This window comes from Microcebus murinus, chromosome 8, assembly GCF_040939455.1.
Source record: "Microcebus murinus isolate Inina chromosome 8, M.murinus_Inina_mat1.0, whole genome shotgun sequence".
Classification (NCBI taxonomy): domain Eukaryota; kingdom Metazoa; phylum Chordata; class Mammalia; order Primates; family Cheirogaleidae; genus Microcebus; species Microcebus murinus.
This window is the reverse complement of record NC_134111.1, coordinates 16,703,898-16,727,750: the sequence shown is the minus strand read 5'-3', so window position 1 is coordinate 16,727,750 and position 23,853 is coordinate 16,703,898. Positions and strand designations below refer to the sequence as shown.

Here is a 23,853-nt window from a genome sequence, read left to right as displayed (position 1 = left end):
TTTCCAAATTCTGTAAGATATAGGTGACTTGCCCATGTTCCTTCTAGTCCATTGAGTCTATAAGACAGGAATGTTGATTATGTGTAATAAACTAAGCAATGAGGGTTTTTTTTAATTGAGGTAAAATATATATATAATATAAAATTTGCCATTTTAATCATTTTTACAGAGAGCTGACTTTAATTAGCACATTTCTTTTCCACAACCACATTTTTCTTCCTTTTCAAAGCTTCCAGGATGTCACTTTCCAAAATAGCAGAATAAAGATTTGATTTTAATTTTTCTTCTTTCAATAAAAGTAACTGACTGTGGGGGTTAAAAATGGACCATTAAAGAGTTAGGCCTGACTTAGCAAAAGGCCAGCTCCAGAATCAACAAATGTATATATTTCCAGTACCACCATGTAGTAGATAATGTGCTAAAAATACATTTGTACATGAGACATAGTCCTAATGTTGAACAGGTGTTTATCCATTGGAGAATTATGATAAATACACATGAAAAATAACAATAGAAAAAAGTAAGGACCTAAAGGGCGGCAGAGATAGTAGGTGCTGTTGGAGCTCAGGGAAGGGAGAGAGTGACAGGGTGGTGAGGGGTAAGTTTTAGAGGACATGGCTTAAAGCTAAGCAAGGGAGGAGCCCTCGACTTTCCATAGGGAGACTCAGAGAGATTTCTATGCAGGAGCAACAGCGTGGTCAAAGGTGCAGAGGCAGGGGGATGTGTAAATATTTTTAGAGGATTAGGATTCATTTCTAGATTGTTATCTAATGTTTCCTTCATTGTCCTCAGGGTTCCTTTTTTCCAATGAGTTAGAGAGAGATGGAGGAAATTTGTTTTTGTTATCAAAAACAAATTGGCCTGTGCAATTTCTTGATAGAGGTCTTCTTTCCTTTTCCTTTATGAATGCATGACCCTCGTGATCAGGCATTGCATCCTTGGTTTTCACCATACAACATACATCCTACATGCAAAGTAATTAATTTAGTAGTGGTGATAATCCTAATAGCATTGCATCCCTGAAAAAAAAAAAAGGCAATAGCAACAATAAAACAAAAAAGACATTGTTATCAAGAGGATCTGAGCAGTGTGCTTTTCACTAGTTCTAGGAATGAGTTTGTGCTGAACTTTCTATTCTGGGTCATCCAGTCCCTGTTCCAATCCCTGATGCCCAGTCATGAGATGAGCTAGTTTTCTAGGATTATAAAAACAGTGGTTTGGCCTATTTTTGTCTCTGAAAACCTAACTGGACAAAATGGAAACGAATCTTTAGCCTTATTCCTATCAACTCCATGGTTTAATTAGCCTGAAATTCTTGGTTCTTCTACAAAAACAATAATGTTCCCTTTAAAGCATATGCCAGACATGGAGAAAATGAAATGATTCTGAACAGATAATAATGATGTTATTATTATTATCTGACTTACTATGCAGTTGATAGTAAGTCATAGTATCTTTGGGTCATAGGTTCTTCACCAAAAGCCACCTGGGTTAGTGGAAATTTTTCAAGTATTAGAATCAAGACAGTCAGGACTCAAAGTTTGTTACCCTCTGGTTTATATCGTCTTGCACAAATTACTTAGATATCTCTGATTCTTGGTTTCCTTATCTATGACAAGAGATTAATAATAAAGCCTACTTCGTGGGGTCGTTATAAGGATAAAATTTATATATACAGCTCAAGTTAGCACTTAGAAACAAACAGCTATTACTTATTTTTTTGTCATAAACACCTTAAAAGCCATTCTCTTTGTGCCTCCCATAGCATGAGAAGCTGATACATGAACTGGAAGAGGAGAGACACTTACGTCTTCAAAGCGAGAAGCGGTTGCAGGAGGTGACCCTGGAGTCTGAGCGCAACAGAATTCAGATGCGTGGCCTGCAGCACCAGTTCTCCAGGTACGGTTTGGAGCTGAGCCTGTTTGCTTTCTGGGTTGCCTCCCTCCCTGCACCAGTAACAGGTTGGATTGCATGTCCCTTGTGCAATTTCTGTTGAGTTTTGACGAGCTGATTTCCCAACAGTGTATACCTTCTGTTCCGGCCAAGCTATCCTATTGCATCTGGACCAATTTTCTGAAACTTGGTGTTTGCGCCAGACATGGTCTGGGCTCCATTGAGGCTGGTTGTCTTTTCTTCCCTGATGGCTCCCACGGCATCTTTCAGTGAATTGGGGTTGCCTTGTGGGCTGTAGGCATGTCTTGTGAAAGGCCAGCCAGGAGGATGAGATTTCACTGATCATTACAATCCTGTTTTAAGATAAAATGTGAATCTAATCATTCAGTGACCTCTTACTCCTTAGAGGAAACATTTAGGCCTAGTTAAAAAAAAAAAAAAAAATCAGTGAGTTCCTTTCCTTTAAAAAGACATCACTACAGTTTGAAAGCTAGGATTCTGAAAAAGTAGCTCTTCTTAGATTTAATCCCAGCACAGTCAGAGTCTTTCAGCTTCCAATTACAGTTAATATGGGGCCAGATGACAGTTCAACCTATTAGGTTAAAATCTGTTCAGTTCCATGGGGTGGGGAGGGGGAAACCCACAAACTGGAACCAAATATAGGCACCTTGTGAGGGACAATCTGCTTTCATTTTTGTACTTCACCATTTACAAAATCAGGAAAATAAACTTGTTTTCTTTTTCTCTCATGAGGTTATCCCGGACAATATCACATTTGAGAAGTTGCCCTAAAATCTTCATGAGCAAACTGTGTAGGTCTTGTCTTTAACTTATCACTGAGATTCGATAGCTGTGTGACTGGTGATGAATAATGTAGCTTCTTCATTATGAAGCTTTTATAATATTAACTTAAATTTTAGATGTTTTGCAGAGAAGACCAAAGTTTAGCTTCCAGATTATTTACCTCATTGTGGCTAATAGCATGCATGCTTGCAACTTGGTTCAGGGGCTTCTTGGAGGAACAGGGCAGGAAGGATGGATGACTCCTGTGTGTTCAGCATCATAATTTAACACGCTGTCCTCCAGCCCATGATGATACCCAGGTGCTATAGAAATGCACCAATCAATACTGTAACAAGTGCCTGTCCCACCCCTCACAGGCTATTACTTGTACCACCTTATGCTCAATTTTTCATTCAGTTTGATGGTCACTCTCACTTTATATCCCTCAACCAATTTAAAATCATAGGTCCTCCCTCCAAAGTGACTTTAAAATAAGCACTACCTTGTAATACTTGCTGTTTTAATGACATATGAAAGTAGTAGGCATATCTTGCTCTGCTTGCGCTAATTGAGATGTCTCTATATTCAAGCTATTGATTTACATGGCATGAGACACATGGCACAGTAAATTATTTTCATATGATGCTAAGTCATCTGCTGTAAATCAAATGACAATCCCATACAGATTTGAGTTAACACAAGTGCCAGGACTACATCCTAGGCTAAAAGAGAAGATAATTATATGTACAATTAATACTGGTTGGTTTTTACGTACTGCTTTTGTGAGGGCTTTTTTCCCATTATAATCAGTTTTCTTACATAAGGCTTCATTGAAACTGAAAAGTTTAAGTCCAATTACAGCCAGACAGCTAATGTAAATAAGCAAAAGATGGGGGGAAAGCATATATAACAGATAAGATTATTACACAATAGTTTGAATAGACCCACTGAACCATTTCTGATGGCCTTTCACAATTTAAACCTTGGTTTGTAAGATATTTCTAGTTATGCTTAAGCAATCCTATTAATTTAAGCCTTTGGAAAATTCTTAACATTAAAGAATATTGCCTATAATATGCCACCCTTGGAAATGGTTGGTATGACCAAAATGGTCATATAAATAATTTTTGTAATATAAATTATTATATTGAATTACAAACTGTTATATTCACAATTTTATCCCTTTTTTTAACCCGGGTTTGATATGTGATGATATTTGGGATGTGGAATTACTGTCAGCATTGTTCATGGACTGAATTTGCTTTTTAGAATTAAGCTAATAGCCTGCTTTCTCAAAGGATACGGTGTGGCTTATGATAAAAGGTAGACTCACAATAAGGCTGATAAAGTAAAAACAGAAAATAAAACGTTTGAAGGGAGAATGTGGCAAGTAATCATAGTCACATAGCCCAAGAAGTTTTCTGAGAATGAGCATTTAATTTAGCTCTAAGATTTCTGGCAGACAAGATAAAAAGGAAAACGCAAGAGGATATGTAATTCTTATCTTATAATCAAATGTTACTACTCGTAAAGAGAGGAATGTTATCTCTGGTAATAAATTCATAATAGAATATATCACATAGGCTCCCTCATAGAAGACACTGAAGGATCAGTAGACAGTGGGTCAAGATGGTGCAAATCAGGATTAATTTTTCTTACAAGTGCTGCTACTTCCACTATGTCACTTATGTCTGAAAAACAGGTTTTGAATTTCATAATATATGAAATAGGAATGCTGGGCCAATTTCTAAGGGTTCACAAGTGAAATAAGAACTACTCCAGTGCTCAGAGTTCTCAAGTCAAGCATTATAGTGACAATTCATGGGAATATTCAAATATATATGTATGCCTTTCTAATAGTTTTTTCATAAATCAGGAAAACAGGCATAAGATGCTGAAGCCTGGGCAGGGTTGGGTGATGTGTAGTCTTGGTATGTTTGTTGGCCTTGTGGAGAGGGGAGCCCCTAAATAGAAGTAAAGGGATTGTAAGTCTTAGCTTCAGGAACAAGGCGAGGCAACGGAAGGGGAAGTGAGTAGTGAAGTTAGATGCTGGGACACTTAGGTATGTGTGGAAAGTGGAGTTCAGATGTCAGGAGGAGTGAACCAGGAGTAGTGTGGGGCTTGATGTTATGCGATTTCAGCTGTGTGATGGGCCTGATGGCTTGAAGGCACCAGGCAAATCTGAACATTTGTGATTATCTCTATTAAATGAGTAATGGGATCACTTAGGTGATAAAAATCTATAAAAATGTTTGAATGAGTAGTTATTTTTTATGTCACCACCAAACCTTCAGCCACAATCCTTCTCTACCTCTTGACCTCTGATGAGGGTATAATGATCAGCAATGGTCCAGAGTTTGGGCAATAAAAAGAAATGGATATGCAGCCAGAGGTTAGACAATCAGCTTTGCGCTCATAAATCAGAAACTGCCTGCACTGAGGGTGATTCAGACAGGCAGAACAAACTTGGTCAGGACCATTTACAGTCTTTAGTGTAAATACAGAGAATAGAAAACCTAGAGACTTTCAAAGTAATTAAGACTTCTTCACAGTTGAGGGAGCACTTTGCAAGTTAGAACTTCGAGGCAAGTGGTGGTATCTTAGGGCTGCCTCTTCTTTATCTTATTGTTTAGTGAAATAAATCAAAGACGCTTTCCAGGTGTGACAGTGATTGTTGACCCTGTTGTCTGCGTGTACACGGCTGGGTCTCTCTTATGAGACATTAGCTTTGCAACCATCTAAAATTCTATAATCACTCCCTCCCTCCCCACCCCATACCAGCTTGTTGGAATTGTGTTTGTCCGGCTGGCCAAGGTTAATGGTGTTGATTGAGGCTGTGGCACTGCCCTGCCCTTGTATTTAAAGGTAATTAGTGTTTGAACCCCCAGCCTCATTCTTCCGGATTGAGTTAATGAGGTGTTTGTTCATCAGTTAGATTTATCTGGAGGAACATTTTCAGGAACTATGTCTCCAAGCTGGGTGGGGAATGTTACATTGGAATAACAGTGATTTTTTTTTTTTTTTTAAAAATAGACTGGTGTGAAGAAATAAACAACTCTACAGAGTACTGATTTCATATATGTGGTTGTGCATACCATACAGGATTTCATGATTTGCATATGTATTTCGGTTGGTCCCTTTGGAAATAGTCTAATCAGTTCATAGATTATTACTGAAAGCTGCTGTTCATACAAGAAAACAACCACTTTTATTGTGTGCCTAATAAGAATATATTATGTGTCCTCAAATAAGGTAAAATCCAGTTATAGAAGTCTAATGTATATATATGAACAAAATGACATATTCCTAGTATAGTTCTAAACGAAGATGACTTTGTCCAGATTCAGAATAGCCAGACTTCATGCTTGTTAATGGTTTATCATGCTGAGGCATGAATAGTCAGATGGAATTAATGATTGCATAGTGATAGCAATAATATTACACATTTGTATTGTGTGACAGCTCTATGCTCCAATATGTTTGAAGCTTTAAATTAGAATCCATCTGGCGATTTACCACCTGGCAGACATGTTTTGTAAACTCTCTGCAGTTAGCAAACCATATCATACCCAAAGTATCAGAAATCAAGAATACTTGATTCTGATTTATTGAGCCTTGGAATTTTCTGTGTGTTTACACCAAGCATTATACATCAAAACAAAGGAAATAATCAAGCTTTATCTCTCATGATTGACCGGGATAGTTAAACAGTCACCCAAATGGAGTTCAAGCTTTCAGTCTCTACCTCCTGGATTTCTCTGCACCTGTTATTTCTCTGCACCTGTTCTGACCTCTCCACTCCCCGCACCCTCTCCCCAGTCATCCGCTGCCTTGAAGCTATTTCTTTGCTTACTGTAATGGGGATGCTCCTATCACAGTTGATTGCTGCGCTTAAGTGCAGTCTGCTGCATGCTGAACTTCAAGGAGTGGTAAATGGAGATGGTTTTACCGCTTTACTCCTTCATTGGTTGCTTTTCACATTATCGACTCTCGGAGACTTTATGGAATCCTGGGGTTCATTTTCTGCTGTCCATTTGGAAGCTGTAGGCACCTGGCATTGAAGTGTGTGCTGAAGAGGATAATATGCCCTTAAATGTTCTACCCACGTACTCCCTTCTGCCTCTGTATCTGTCTGGTACATTAAAAGAACATTTTCTCTGCATCTTTAGAAGGAGTAAAACATAACAAGATGAGAAAAGCTGTCAACTGACCTTTGGACAAGCCTCAGCACAGAGCCCTCCTGTTCGTCAACTTTAACCTGCTTTGGAGCCAGCTTTCCTGAGTGCCTTGTTCCTCCTGATGAATATAGAGGGCGATTTTCTATTGATTTGAAATTGCTATTTCCGCACCATCAGCAATATTTCTAGCTGAGACATTTTGTAAAAATGGGGGCCTCTCTTCTGCTTCTCTACTAGAAGTTTAAAATGGCAAAGCAACATTGGTTCAAGGATGTATTTTCTTCACATTACAAGAGATAGAGAAGAAGACATTTTAAATGGCACCTTTTAATAATGCCTGCTTAACATAATATTGATCATAGTTTGATGGCAGAAGTGTATATCTTAGTGATCTAGCATATATGCTCTCACTGGAGCAAAGCAAAGGAAGGCTAAAACCAATTATGTAGAGAGCTGGAAAGAAAAGTCATTTACAGCTGCCTGGGCAAATACTAACTCACTGAATGCTGAACATTCCTTTATTCCTTTGTATTTCTGTTCTGGCTTAAGAAATGGTGACATTATCACGTTTCTTCATAGTCTTAAAAGAGCTATATGTTGTCGAGTAGACAACATGAAAGTTATGTTGCGCATTAATCATCCTTGGTAAAGAAAATGGTATTAACACAGGGTATATTTCCAATTTCATTTCAGAGAGCACTATCCTATTGAATGGACCATCTAGGGCTTGGTCTCAGCCCCACCTCTAACTGGCTTAATAACTCTCGTTAAGTAATTTGACCCTTCTGGATCTTAATTTGCTCATCTATAAAATGAGGAAATTGAATTGCATTATAGTTTCATAATGCTTTTTATGCTTTTTAAAAGACTGCATTAGAAATGAAATGCGTGCATTTATTGGGTGAAGTAATAATTTCACAGCTATAACGGGGCCTTCTTGAAGTTTCTAACAACGGCTTTTCTGTTGAGGTCTTGGAGTAGACTGTCTTACTGTCCTCAGTACCCATAGCAAGGCTCTGTGGGGCTGGGATTTAGCCGTGCCTGTTCTGGTTACTTGACTCTGGAGAAGTCTAGATTAGAAAACTGCCAAGCCTAGATGAAAAATTTCTGTTGAGAACAGCCAAAATTAAATATCAAGGAACTTGACTGGCAAAAAGAAGTTAAGATACTCTACAGTGAACGTAACCATTATTGCTCTTGGCTCCCATGTCATCCACTTTAGGATTTATTTGAATCAGTTTGGGAAAAAGCCTGAGCAGAGAGAACTTTATGATGACCAGAATTGTTTTCACTTTTAAACAATTTCTCTGAAGAAATAGCCATCAATAAAAGCACCAGTGATTTAGTCTCTCCTCTAAATATTTTTTTCAATGACCTATCGTAACTTCTAATGCGATCCTGTCCCCATCCCAACATATTTTTTTTCTTTTAGGAAAGCAAGTGTGCAATATAGAAGAATGTTTTATGTTAAAACTAGAAGCTAACTTCATTCCTACTCTCAGCAATAAATGCTTTATTTTTTTGATCAGGTTTAGAGAAAATACACTTTTCTTTAGGTGTATAGTTTGGTAAGTTTTGACAAGCATATACCTTCATGTAACCACCACAATCAAAATATAGAATATTTCTATGTCCCTGAGAAGTTCTCACCTTCCTCCTTCATTCTCAGGTCCCTCCCCACATCCAAAGCCCTTGACAACTAGTGATCTGATAGTTTTGCCTTTTCCAAAATGTTTATCAGTGAAGTTATGATATATTTAGCTTTTTTGTGTCTGACTTCGTTCACTTTAGCATGTTTATTTTGAGATGTATTCACCATGTTGTCACATTTTTCAGTAGTTCATTCCCTTTTTATTACCTAGTGGTATTTAATTGTGTAGGTATATTACTATTTGTTTATTCATTTATCTGTCAATAGATATTTGGGTTCCCTCCAGTTTTGGGTGAGTATGATTAAAGCTGCTACGAACATTGATGTGTCGTAGTCTTAGGGTGTTTTCTGTCTCTTGGGCAAATAACTAGAGTAGGACTATTGAGCCACGGAGCCACGCTTTTGTTTAGTTTTATAAGAAACTGCCAAACTGTTTTCCCAAGCAGCCGTGCCATTTCACACCCACTCTAGCAATGCATAGGAGTTCTGCTTGTTCCACATCCAAAAGTCCTTCTTAAAAATTAAAACATAGATACAGAAAAATGTACAAAAAAAATGTTTGGCTTAAGGAATTATTCTAAGGTGAACACACCTCTGTAACCAACACCAGGTCAAGCCTGCCAGGCACCCAGAATCCCATCCACATATGTCTTCCAAGCTTGAACCTTCATCTTCTCCCAATAAATAACCATTTTCCTTACTTTATAGCAATAACCTCCTTGTGTTTATAATAGTGTTATCATTTAATGTACATCCTCACACACTTTAGTCTTGCTCTTTCGTTAATCTTGTTTGGATCTATCTTTTGGGTTTCTTTGAACCTACAGCTTACTTTCTATTCCTTTCTTTTCCTTCATATTTATCCATTGAAGAACTTAAAATATTTGACCTGCAGAGTTTCCCTGTAGAGTCAAAATTTTGTTGGTTATTATACTTGGGACTGTTCATCATGTTCTTCTGGCCTCAATATTTTTTGCAAATTAGCAGCTGTTTCCATACATTGTCTCTAATAATGATCTAAATAAAGAGTTAAAAGTTATTGTGTATCCAGGGGACAGAGAATATTACTTATACTCTTGTGCATCTTATCCTACTGCCAATGACCTTTGCCATGATAGGCATTTAATAAATATTTATTGGTTGAAAAAAGAATGAATGAATACAGAATGAATGAATGAATCTCTTCACTGAAGCAGAAGGATGTACCAGAATTGTACTAGACTTAGGGTAAGCATATGGAAAAGTTTTTATAGATAGTGTGTTTATGATAGAAATTTGCTTCCAAGGGAGGTTGTAGAATGGCCATTTCTGAGGATCTTTAAAATTTTGATAATAGCCATCATTCTTAGAGTTATAAACCATGATGGCCTGGGAGGATGAAGACCTGATTTCTCATTCCTGGACTTTCTATGATAGAGTGCTCACCTATAAAAGATGAGTTGCCTGTTTCAGAATACTCTTTGCAGAATTCTTTTCTGCAGGGCACTAAATGGAATTTGGTGCATTGAAAGTTTACTTCCCACAGGGTAAAGTTTACTTTTGGAGAGTGTTTTATGGCCCTCAGATAACATTTATACCAGTCTTGGTTGCATGGGGGCAGAGGTAAAGGCAGCAGTCTCAGCAGTAAAGATTGTTGTTCTGATTACCTTTTTGGTCCATAGGTAGTGCCTTTAATGCATGGCATTCCCCCAGAGTATATCTCTGTGCACTGGTTGTAAACACTTGGAGCTGTTCTTTAGGATCCTTTGTTTAATTTGTGAAAAATAATTCAGTTAAGATGGTCCTTGTTTATAAATGTTTATACCTGTTGCTAACAAACAGCCTCAAGCTTTTAAGAATATTTCCTGAGAATAAAGTAGGGAATTAGTTATGTTGAAGCTATGGTGTTCTGACAAAAGAAATGTGTTGCAGTTTTCATTAAATTGTGTTTCAGAATTCTTTTCACATTTCTCCTGACCAAAAGGTTTTCACCTGTCATTTATAGTAGTAGCAAGTGACAGAATGCATTTTCTCAAGACAGAAATATGGGTTTCTTTTTCCATATTTAATTTTTATAACCATTTCAAGCTGTTATGTTTTATAATAAGCATTTTGATTGATATTGATATCAACATGATCACAACATGATGGCAGTACTTTTCACTTCTTTTATTTTTTTATTGTTTCCAAAACCATTCCCTACATTATTTCATTCAGTTCTCACCATAACCTTATACATGATAGGGAGAGCATATTGTAATTTTAATAAGTACAATAGTAAAGCTTAAAAAAATGAAGTAACACATGGCTATGAGACCCCCATCCAGAACCCAGGGCTTCTGACTTCTGCTCACTTGCCCCTTTTGTTCCCTAGTTCATTCCTTTTGCAGTTTATAATCCATAATATTATAGAAAGTGAAATTTTTAATGATATTAGAAGCAATTATATTTCATATGGAATTCAGCGTTGTTCATAGATTTATGATCATTCTCACGCCCAAGAGAAACTTGGTGAGAGGGATACATGGAATTATATCAAATTAAAAGGAAAATTTGGCAACCACCATTTGAGTTCATAAGGAACGTCCAATGTTTGTGTCTTTAGTGCCTCCTTTTATGGTCTCTACTTTGTTCCTATATTTTTGCACTGCATTTTCAAACCAACTGCACTGATGATTGATTGAGACCACCATCAAATTACCATTTCATTTATTATGTGGACCATGTAGCCATTGAATTTAGCTCAGATGGACCAGATTTCCCCTTTGCTGTTGGCTTGGGCCAGCAAAATCCAGCTCCTGATTCACCATCTCCCTGATACCTTTTGTAATATTCTACTTTCCTTACTTAATTTTTATGTGCACCTTAATCACATGATTATATGTTTTCTTGCTAGCATTGTGGGCCTGAATATGATGTGTCTCCCACTTATAGAATGTAAACTTATGGTTTTTGCCTGGTACATAGTAGGTGCCAATAAATGGTAGAATAAATAAATAAAGTACTATTTCAGATTGGACCACACTGCTGTTCCAATCATTTAATAAGCCCTCACAATGGATGGCATTTGGCCAACATGATCCTCATATTGAGCTAAATAATTTTCAGATTTCTAATTTATGTTATTTCTGTTCAATTAAAATTTTTTTATTCATATAGTATTATTGCATTAAGAATAGGGTTGTGGTTTTTTTTGCGGACACTACAAAAACAAAAATATCACAGTTCTAAAAGTGACAAAATTAGTTTGGCTCTGTGCTTAAGCAAGATGAGGAGACACAAAAATGTCATGTCCCCTGTCCCTAAGCATCTTAGTATAAAAAAGAGTCACATGTCAAAATAACTAAGGTTAGATAGAATCAAATATTTGCTTTAAGACAGGGGGAGAAAAATGATGGAGGAAAAACTCTGCAAGCCAAAAAGAGATTCATTTGAGATGAGTACTGAAGCTCGTGCATGTGGGGAGAATTTAATAAGAGAACTGAAGGAAGGACAGTATAGGTTGAGAGAATAGACTACAAAGACAGTCCTCAAGGTATGAGAATTCACAATGTGTGTTGCTCAAGCTCAGTTCCTCTAAGGCCCTGATCTGAGCAACTAGACATCTGAATCTAGCCTGCATCATTTCCTTGCGTCTTGGGCAGTGAAAGAATGCCTGGCCTTCCTTTGCAGTGTTGGTCTTATGAGCATCTCAATCACGAAGTCAATCTTACTTTGAACTCTTTTCCTAAAGCCCAGCAGTCACCTTTGATGTCAGGAACTCTTTAAGAATTGATTTCTGTTCCCTCAGCAATCCACATTATTGTCAAGAGAGTCCCCAGTGAAGTAGTAATATATTTAGTATACTTCCAATATGCATGACACATATAACGCTTACAAGTCTATTGCCTTTTCAGAAACAATCACCAAAGCACATGATGTGTTATCGAGAAATATCCTACAGGTCTTCCTAATAGATTTGAATGGCTTTGAGATTCTGCAGACCCAGACTTTCTCAACAGTCTTTCTTGAGTAAAAAATTGAGTAGTAGAGTAGTAAGGCTGTGGTTACTGCCCGAGTGCACTCAAAGCTCAGGTTAGGAAAGGCCAGGACCTTGGAGTTTACGTTGACAGTGAGAACATCCATCATTTAATAAAATCTGGAGAGGCAAAGGACTAAGTCTAAATACACAAGGAGAGAATTCTTAGATGTGAAAAGCAGCAACTTGGAACATTCCACAATGACCTTTGAACCTAAGATACATGAGATTCATACATTTATCGCATTTATTCTAGGTACCAGGGATATAGAAGTGAAATGAAACAGATAAATGTCCCTTCCTCACGGAGGAACTATTAATATAATAGTACATGTAATTTAATTCTTATAACAGCCCTCCCTGGAAGATATTCTTAGTATCTCTCCTTTACAGAGGAGGAAACAGGCTCACATGAGTTAAATAACTTGCCCTCCTTGCTACAGCTTGAATGTATCATAGCTATGGTTTGAACTCAGTCAGCCTGACTTTTAACCATTACTCCATACTGTCTCCTGTTTCTGTTGCCTACAAAAGAGTAAGTGAGCTAATGTTTATCGAGTGTTGACCTTGTACCCATTGCTTTTCTGCATGCATTAAACATGTAATGTCATTGCATGCAATCCTATGAGGAACTATTAGCATCTATATTTCATAAATAAAATAAGGCCCAGAGAGGTTAAACAATTTGCAAAAGGTCACACAACCATTAAATGGCTGAGTCAGGATTCAGGTCAGGTGTCTTTGTCCCAGAAGATATATTCTCTTCCTGTTATATACTATAAAAATTAATGTTTATTAAATCTTCTCAAAAATTCAATATTTGCTTCAATGCAATATTTATCTTTGGGGAAAGTATATGGTTAGTGTTTTAGATATGTGCTACTTTACTGAAGTTTTTCCTCCAGTGTCTTTGAGAATTTCTAAGTGTATCTATTAATTGCTTGAAATGTGTTCTGCCTGATTGACAAATTTTTCTCATTTTCATAAGGTACAAAAATTACTTTAGACATATGTTTTCAAGTCAACTCACTCTACAACTTTTAAAACCTCATAATAATTAGGTTCAAATATCAATATGTCCTTTCCAGAATTATTCGATTAATGAACTGTTAACAATTGGAGAAATTGATCTTCAGTTAAATTTAATGTGAATGCTCAATGTAGATATGGTGATTTATGGATTTATGGTGATTTATGTTCAACATCTTTTCTACTCTATTACTTCTCAAAAAATATTTATCTAGATTTTCTCCTTATTTTTAATATTTCAATCAATATTTTTTTCTTGTTTGCTTATCAAATAAAATCATCCAATCACCAGAAGAAAGAAAAAAGTACCAGGTGGAGAGGGTGTATATATATTGTGTGATAATTTACCTAAGAAGTTAGTGGGATTTGTGCACATGTGTGTGTACGTGTGCATGTGTGTACATGTGCACATACATGTGCATAAACAAATGGAAAGCAATATATTTGGATGGATGAAGTAAAACTTAAAAAAGAGTTAATTATAAATAGAAAGAGGGAGGATGGGACAGAAATAGAAGCTAGATTTTTCTGCATAAACCTTGTTTTGAGGATTTGACTTAAGAAATACATAAATGTTTAATATAATTGTAACATAATATCTAACTTAAAATTTCCCCTAAACTGATGACAAAACAAAAAAAATCTGACTATAAATTTAGTTGATGGCAAATCTACATTGAAAACTATCATTTGAAGTGACTTAAAAACAGAAGGTTTTACATTCATAGTGGAATATATATTAATGAAAAAAAGAAACACATAACAAATGTAATTCTTTTTAGTAATCATATTTGCGGAGGTATTGTTGGTATTGTTATTGTAAGAGTTGTTAAAAAGGTTCAAGTATCTAATTTGAAAAATCTTCCACGCATCAAAACAGCTCAATTTGTACATCAGTAAGTATAGTAACTGCAGCATATTAAAACACATCAACTATGTTTAAATCCTTTCATTCATAATGATACAAAACAACCCCAACAAAACCTTTAGAACATGCTACTAAACCAACTTTTTATTTTCAAAATTGGTAAGTAAAGGGAAAGAAACATTTATCCTATCTTTAAAAACTATAACTCAATCACTGTTAAGGGGGCCATTTCCTTTCATAAGATATTTTAGCCAGTAAATAGAGAATGATATAATTAGAATATATTAAGATGTATTTTGCAACTTCTAATGAAATAATGCATCCAGTCAGTGATTATTCAAGGCTGCTAACATAACAGAGAGAGATGATTATATATTATGTGTCTCTTGATGAAAATACCTGATACCCAATACCACTTATGAAGCCATCTTGCCAAAAATGAACCTAAATCTCCTTAAGAAGAATTGGTCCTTAAGATCTAAGGACCAGTTTACCTGAAACATTATGAGAATAGGTTCTGCAAAATCTAAACTATGAGAAATTCCACAGGACAAACAACCTGGTTTCTTCAGCAAATAAATTGCAAGGAAGAAGAAAAGGAGTTGGGAGAAAAACCTACAGATGAAGAAGAATCTCAGAGACATTGTGTGGTCTTTGTTTGGATCCTGATTTGAACAGACTGTAGAAAAGAAATGAAATAATTTGAAGATATGGCTGGTGGATTTGTGTACTCCTTGAATATTTGATATATAATAGTTCATGTTTTTAAGTGTGATAATATATGGTTATGGTTTTTAAATGAGTCCTTATCTTCTAAATATACATACTGACATAAATATGACTCAAAAGATGTGATTGTGTGATTTGCTTTAAATAATATGGAGGATCAGGCATAATGTTGGAACTTGATTGGCCATGAATTGGTTATAATCAAGCTGGGTGATGAGCATGTGAGAGTCTCTTATACTGTAATCTCTGCTTTTGCAGATGTTTGTAATGGTGTATAAAAAAGAAGAAGATACCTCTGAGAGACATGCTATCTTCTTATGGATTATTAGATATAATCTTAGTTTTGCTAAAGAAATTAACAGAACTTAATACAATTATTCTCTTATGTGTAAGTCTATAATTTTCTAAAATTAACTCTGATGCAGCCCCACCTCTAACATTTACGGGACCTAAAGCAAGAGAATATAAGTGATGGCCTACATTCCATGTGTCTAAATGAGTAGAAGTCATAAATCAAGTCAGCAAACTGCCAAATGAAATACGCTTTCCTTTACCTTGATAAATGTACCTTCATTAGGACCTGGAAAGCCAAATTGAGTTTAGAATTCTCAGACTCCTTGTAGTTTTGTATTGGCCCATGTTAGTACAGGGACAACCAGTTCCGAACTGCCATCCTGCAGCCCAATCCTTTGGTTGGCTCCCTTTTGTTTCCTACCTCCAGCTGCTTCTTCCCATTCCTACCAGGGGCGTAAGGTGCACGTGCATGTACACCCTAGCTTTCATGTCTATACCCTGTGCACATCCCACATATGCTACCACTCTTTGGCTGCTCCTTGGGCCTTGGGTACACACATAGCCCATGCAGGTCCTAGAAACAGGCTCAGGCCATTTGGAAGGAAACTCTGGTTCCGAGTACCCCAAGCATCAAGAAGCAGATGGGACACACAGATTTTGCATGGGCAGTCCCCTCAGTGCTGAGGAGTCCTCACCTCATGGAAGCGGGTGGCTAGAGGAGGGTCACAGTGGAGCCCTCTAACGCTCAGTGCCTGGGTCTAGGAGATAGTCGGTGCTGTTAGGTTAAATTCTATAATTCTTACGAGAAACGCTTAATTTTGTTTGACATTTTTAGTTGCTTTTGAAATTTGGCCTTTGTAAATATTAACAACAGTTTGGCAGATAAAAATACAAACTGAACATTAGTGTTATAAAAAATTATTTTTTGCTCTCAAAAATATATTTAGCAACTTCAAAGGACTTAGCTGCCCATCTGTTTTGTGGAATTAACACCAGATAAAAACATATTTGAGAAAAAAAAGAAAACAACCTCTAATTATCTAACTGTCCTTAAAGGAAGAGATGATTCTTGTTTGAACAGTGCCCAAGGTAGAGTCGCTGGCTGAACACCTGAGCTCTGTGACATAAATGCTACCCAGTGAGTGGCAGAGAGAGACTCTGTTCTGACAAGTTGACAGAAAACATCCTCAAAGCAGGAAGTATAAACCCATGGAGCACCTGGAAAGAGAATTTAGGAAGGAGGACTGCTCTGGTTGCCCTGCAGCCTGTTATTCTAGGGACAAGTTTCATTCTGTCCATTCGCTGAAAGTGTAAGGCCAACAGTAGACTCCATGCAAACATCTGGCCCTGGGTCATCTCTAATAGAAATAAGACAATCATCTGTGGGGCACTCTGTTCCACCGTGGTGACCTTGGGCCCAATTCAGTGGCATCTGGACATTTGTAGGAGGCAAATTATAGGGTAGTTCTGACAATAATTTTATATTAAACCAAATGGCTGCTACTCATCTGTCTACATAAAGGCTGGGAAGGGATTCCAGTACTTATGAGTCTTACTGCAGATGGCATTGCCATTCTTGTGAATGATAGCTGATGGTTTCAACTGAAAGTTAGCATTAGAAGTGTAGCTACTAATTATACTGGTAATACATCCCTTCAACAGATATTTATAGAGTGTTTTTATCGTGTTCCAGACACTGTGTATGTGTGTGCTTGCAGGCATGCATGTCTGTGCTCATTTAGTCCTTGTAGTTAGTCAGTGGAGTAGCATCTCGCCTATTTTAGAGATGGGTAAACTGTGACTCAGAGAGCTAAGGTCGTAAGACTGGTGAGAACTTTTGTGTAATACCTGACACACATTTTTTCACTTCTAAAGTTTTATGCTCTTTCTGCATGTTGCACTACCCTTTGTCTTCCCATTTTCTCTTATAGAAAATTTTACATTTCTGTCTCCCAGATGGATTTCTGTTTCAGTGTCCTGTCATATGCTCCCTTAATTCACCTGTGGTCTTGCATCTATTTTGGGGAATGGGTGGGGAGAGGGTTCAACTACTTGTCCTCTGCTATGTTCTTTTTTTTCCCTAGAGTTAAAATGTCAAGTGATTACCCACTAAGCTATCTTTGACTCCATAGTCACCCTTTTGTATTTTGCATTTAAGCACTCTATTAACCAAATGTCCATTATAACTGCACGTGAGTCCAGCTCTGGAATGAAACTAAGAGGTGATTACAGTGAGGAAGAAACAATTCCACTGACATTGCCTACACCAGAAGGTACCAGGGCCCAATCTACTTTGGGTCATGTCACTGTGACAGGAGACATTCTTGTTTCCATGGGAATCATGCAGAGGGTATGAGGGAGGTAGTGGTCACAAGTGTGTTTGTAGAGTGGTATTCTATTTGTGCACATTGTATATGATTGTCTTGAAGACTCTGGTCCACACAGATTAAATGTAAATGAGCTGATCTTGTTCACTAGTTATTCACAGGTACACTTTATCTCCCCTAAACTATGTGAATCTTGTACTTCTTGTATACCACCCCCCCCTTAGTTCTGGGAATGGAGTTGGTAACCATTAAGTGTTTACTGGTTGATCAGTTAGATGCACAGTAGCAGTGAGTAGATGTGGTTTTAGCCAAAGTGGCCAAGGCCTCTGTGAGGTACTGCTCAGTTTGGGTACATGGCAGGTCTTTAAAAGCAAGATCTGCTTTTAAAGGGCTCTTTGCCTGCAACAATAATTACAAATTCACCTTCAGTTCAATTAGTCAAAGTGTAGAGTGTGGGGGAACATACTACTCTCTCTCTCTGTCTCTCCCTCACCTGGTGTGTGTTATGGACTGAATTTTCCTCCCTACAATTCATGTGTTGGAGTCCTAACTCTCAATTTGAGTGTGTTTGGAGATAGGCCCTTTAGGGAGGTAATTAAGGTTAAATGAGGTCATAAGCGTGGGATCTTAATATGATAGGACTGGTGCCCTTAGAAAAAGAGGTGGAGAGGCACCAAGGCACATGGAAGAATGGCCATGTGAAGACTCAGCGAGAATTTGCCAGGAAAAGAGGCCTCCCCGGATCCCAACTCTGACAGCTCCTTGCTCTTGGACTTCTAGCCTCCAGCAATGTGATAAAATAAATTTCTGTTGTTTAAGCCACCCAGTGTGTGGTGTTTTGTTAATGGCAGCTCTGACTGACTAATACTGTGTGTGAGAATAAAGGCGGAGAGGCGTGAGCCTGCCTTCATGTTTATATATGTGCCACGCTTCCTTGGGCTCACAAATGAGAAAAGCCCAGGGTTATGTGTGATCTCTAGCATGTCACTCCATCTCCTCTCCTCCTCCGCACACCGGGATGCATGTGAATGAGGCAAATATGAATTATCAGGAATGACATTCAGCCTTTTCTTACCTTAACAGACAGATGCACTAGGTTGTTAAAATGCCAAAATACTTCCTCCCTAGTAGATAAAAGCTTAGATCGTCTTAACAGTCCCTCCTCATGATGCCCTCTGCAGTGACACTTCCTTCTGTAGTACTGTGGACCTGGCCACCATCCAGCAGCACTTGACACGTGGCTTAGGCAGCACCTTAGGCCAGTGAACTTCCTGGCTGGTCTATACCCAGGCCCTGCTAGTTGTAAATACTTTGTCATCCCTGCTTATTTTAGAAATAATCAGCTCTTTTAAAGTAAGTCATTTGAAAACTTCAGTGCTTTATTGGTAACAAATAACTAGAGGCACTTTGCTATTGGTTGCAAGTCACAATGCCATCATTGAGAACTTTTGCAGGAGGCTGTAAAAGGAAATGAAATCTGTAAATGAGAAGAACGTTGAAGCATGTGGTGGGTGGGCTCATGGGCACCTCTTGCGAGGTTGTGGGGGGTGAGGGGCAATCGGGAAATCCCCGTTGCTGCATGTCTGGCAGGGGGTGAGTAATGTGATTTGCTCTTTGATTGCATTTCTTCTTTTGCTCTGAAGACTTCTTGTATCAAGTCCAAGGAAATGAGTAATTTGTGTCAGCTAGGAGCAAAATCAGAATAATTTATTTACTTGAATGCCCGGGCTTCTGCATGTTTCTGTGATTACTTGGTACAATAATTGAATTTATGTTGCCATTATTTTTTCTGGGCTTCATTTTGGGACTTTCTCTGGCTTATTTGAATGGAAATGTTTTAATGCTTGGTTTTACTTTTTTTTTTTTCCCAGAAAAACTTGATCCCATTGAGAAATGCCTAATGGAATCAATTCTTAATAAGTACTTTTAATCCCCTTAATCACTTGAATTCAAAAGAATGCTTCTTTTGAAAAAGGCTTTCAGAAAATATCAAACTCCAAATTACTGTAGCTATTTTTTTTTTTTTTGGTAGCACATAAAGTATGCTTAAATGAATCCCAGATTTTGTAAGCACTTACAAAAGTTATAAATAAAATAGAGTAGCATCATGAATATAGTACCTCCTGGCATTCTGCTTCCTGTATCTTTGGGCAGTATCTCTCAGATAGTCTTAATAGGTTTATTTACATTGGCAAGCATTTTGGAGATATAATTCTCATAACTCTCTTTGCAGAAGGCATTACTGATTTAGTAGTTGAGAGTTGCTGATTCCTTGATTTATAACTGATGATAATTTACAATATTTTGCCTGTTCATTAACACATATGATATTTCCTAACTGCTTTGTAGAATTTTGTCTCTATATTCTGCAGCACACATCACCTGATTTGAGTTTAAAAGTGTGGCTGCGTAGCATTTAGGTATATAGTTGATTAAGTAATATCTTAATTCTATAAAGCAGTTTTATCCTAGGATGCTTGGGGAGCTTATATTGTATAAATTAAAGTTTGCGTAATTTGAAGCATTTTGATACATGGCTGAGGACTTTTTAATTCAATCTTAAGAAGGGTTTGGTGGAATTGCTTGTTTCATAAATTGATCCAAGAGTGAATGGTTGGGCCTTAAGATGTGAAAGGAGAAAAAGAATGAATATAGAGTAAATAAAAATTATAAGCCATTTATTCACAATAGCTACAATATAGAAACAACCTAAATGTCTATCAGTGGATGAATTGGTAAAGAAAATGTGCATGTGTACACACACACACAATGGAATACTGTCCTTAAAAAAGAAGGAAATCCTGTCATTTGTGACAACATGGATGAACCTGGGGGACATTACACTAAGTGAAATAAGCCAGGCACAGAAAGATAAATGCTACATGACCTCACTTATAAGTGGAATCTTAGATAGTCAAACTCATAGAAGCATAGAATAGAATGGTAGTTGTCACAGGTGGAAGGGCGGGAGGAATGGGGGAGATGTTGGTCAAAGTGCAAAGTTTCACTTATTCAGGATGAATAAAGTCTGGAGAGCTAATTTACGGTATGGTGACTATAGTTAATTTTTTTTTAAAAAAAATTATGAGCCATGACATAATTTCCCTCAAATATAAAAGAAATTTTCATATAAGGAAAGGATAACGGAGTTCTTTATAATAGTGAGAGTGGAAACTCCCTATTTGCAACCATTCATTCAAGTTGATTGAAGACTTGTTTTAGTGTACTGGTGACTGTGTTTCATCTTAGGTCAGGCGAAAGAGCTAAGGAGATGTAGGTGCATGGTTCTTAGTCTCTCAAGTGGCTCCCTGGAAGACTCATATTAAAAAGAGAGGTGCTACTCTGGAATGCTGGCATGCACAAGAGGGGTACTGTCCTCTGACATTCCTGTCTCTCATTCAGTGCCTGACAGGCTTTATCTAGAATGCCTGTTGTATTGACAGGTGTTTCTGAATATCTGCTATGCACAATTTTCAAGCTTCTCCAATTAAGATAGACACAGAGGAAACTATGCATACTGCCTAGTTAATTATAAATCACACCTATAGATACCAGAAAACAGGAAGCTAAGATGATTCTCAAGTTAAATTAGCAGAGTTATTAAATGCTTATCATCTTCTCTGAAGAGTCAGTAAGAGAAGGGAAGGGAACTTGATTTATAGTATGAGGGATTTAGGCTATAAGTAATATAACTATGTCCTAATAGTAAAGATGGTTAAATATTAGAGACTGTTGGAAAAAGCCTCATTTTTTTAAATGACAAGAGTGTTTAAATCTTATTATTGCCTAGAGCCAAGGAGATGGACTAGATAATATTTAAAGGTTATTTCCTATCTTAGATATGCCTTCTAGATGGCAGAAATAAGAAGATGGTGAAATGATTCCCACGAAAACCATTTAGATGAGGCCTTAACTTATTTTGTAAAGGTCTATTTCTCCTACTAGATTTGAGCTTCCCAAGTCCAAGGGCTCTATCGTTTGTATCTGTGTCCAGGGAAGATGGCATAGCACCCATTCTGAGGTGTTCGGTAACTGCCTGGAGATGCTCATCGTGGGCTGGCTAGCAGGGCTGATCAGGTTATTCAAGGTCATTTTCTCCCCTCCGTATGGATGGACCACTATTTTGCAAAGTTCTAAATATGAAAAAATTCAGCAAATTAACATTTGGATTGGATAACATTAAATTTACATATATGTTTACATTTTTTGCAGTTTTATTGCAAAGCTCCTTTAAATAGTGAGCTTCTCTGCTTCGTTTGAGCTAGAGTCCAGCTTTCCAACATGTGATTTGTACAGTGTCCTGCAACTTTACACTAATACAGCTTTTATGCAAAGCAAAATACACGAGTGCATAGTCCATGATTCGACATGCAGCAACAGTCATGACCATTAGTCCCTGTTGGAGTCTATCAGTGACCTTTTAGGCTATAATCTAACCTAGATGATGATGAGGTTGTGGGAGCTACCTTTGGTCCCTCCTACTCCAAGGAACTTTGCTGAGCCTAGTGTGGAGGGTGTGTTGTAGGTTCACCAGCGGGTGGAAGAGCCTTCAGATGACACCTTCTGACCCAATGTATTGGAAGTTTTGATGATTTGAAAATCACGCCTTTACAACTCTACACTCTTTTAGATGCAGGCAGAAATGGGGTAGACTAAAAATTACTCCTATATAAGGCCAGGTTAAGGAAACGATTCACATTCGAAAAGAAAGAAGGGAGACAATGCCCTATATTGGAAAACCCACTAGAGTGGTTTTCATAAGCTCTTCACTTTTGTTTCTACCCAATAAATCAGAAGCTGAATGACCTTGAGCAATTTCCTTAATATTTTAGGCTCTCAGTTTCCTCATTTCTAAAATAAACTCTTGGGTTCTTTTTCACTGTAACATTTTATGAGTCAATAAAATTTTTTAAAACTTCCAAAGCAGCTGTTTTCACAATTCTGTTCCCTCTTTCAATAGTCTGGCCTAATCATATTTTTAAAAACTGCTATTTTTACAGTCACACAAGTTCTGCTTCACCACTTCCCAGCAGCATTCAAGAAGAAAAAGAAAGTCGTTACTTAGAGATGACTTAACTCAAATATCACTCACTCTTCTCATGTTTTGGAATCAGGGTGACCTTTCTTCAAGGATCTGCATGAACAGGAAGAAAGTATCTGCATGAACTCTGGAGAGTGGGAACAGTAGCGCTTGGGAGATGCTGAATAAGGACACTCCCAGTAATTGCCCGCTTAGCAGGCACTGCTGGTCCTGAGGCCTAGTGGATGTGGTAGGGTGATCTCTTTCTCAATCGCTTAGAAAAGTTATCCCCTGGTGTAGCCACACTTAGAGCTGTCCGTCTCTAATACAATCAGCTTCCTGTGGTTTTCCTTTTTTAATAAAAGGAGGAGAGGAGAGCTGCCAAGGGAGAGAAGGATTAAGGTAGAAGGTGGGTGGGTGGGAAGAGCACATATGGGAGTATTTTGGCTTGAGTGAGCAGGATTTATGTTTTGTTTCCATGTCTATGAAAGCTCAGTATAAACATGATATTGGGAGGAAAAAAAAAAACAAACAAGAAAACCCCCCAAAGACTAGAAACTTTTTAAGCCCAGAACATAAGTAGGCAGTTTAAATTGAGCAACAAAATTCTTTAAAAGGAGTATTGTTGGGATCCTTTCATCAGACCCTCTGCCCATGTGCTCCTTGCCTATCAGGACATAGGTTGAACATCATTTGGAATTCACTGGATTCGGTCGTGGATACCAGTGTGTCCTTGCAGAGCTCGGTCATCCCACTGGTCAGCGTGGTGGACTGCCCAGTGGATGGTCTGTGCTGGCTGGGTTGTTTGAAAGAAGGACCTGCTAATGCCATTAAAACAAGCAAAACAGACAAAGCCCAATTTTGAGAGGCAAGAGAACAGAGGGACATAAAGAGGTCGAAGGCATAGAGGGAGGAAATGCTCCCATGTGGAATGAGAAAGTCAGTTGGATGGATTTTAATGAAAATTGTTATTTTATCTTATAGATGTGAACAATTAGCATTTCCCAAACCAAAACCAGGGGGAAAGACAGTAATTATGCCCATGTATTTATTGTCTTTCTAAACCATCAAGTAAGTAAAAAAG

General features: G+C 37.6%; 1 protein-coding gene across 1 annotated transcript in view; it reads left to right on the top strand.

Annotated features, from left to right (window-relative positions):
* Positions 1-23,853, top strand: part of NCKAP5 (NCK associated protein 5) — a 919,491-nt gene that overhangs the window by 486,524 nt on the left and 409,114 nt on the right. The window contains exon 5 of the mRNA XM_012740059.2: positions 1,766-1,899. Coding sequence (XP_012595513.2) covers positions 1,766-1,899 — 134 coding nt within the window. The remainder of the gene's footprint in view (positions 1-1,765; positions 1,900-23,853) is intronic.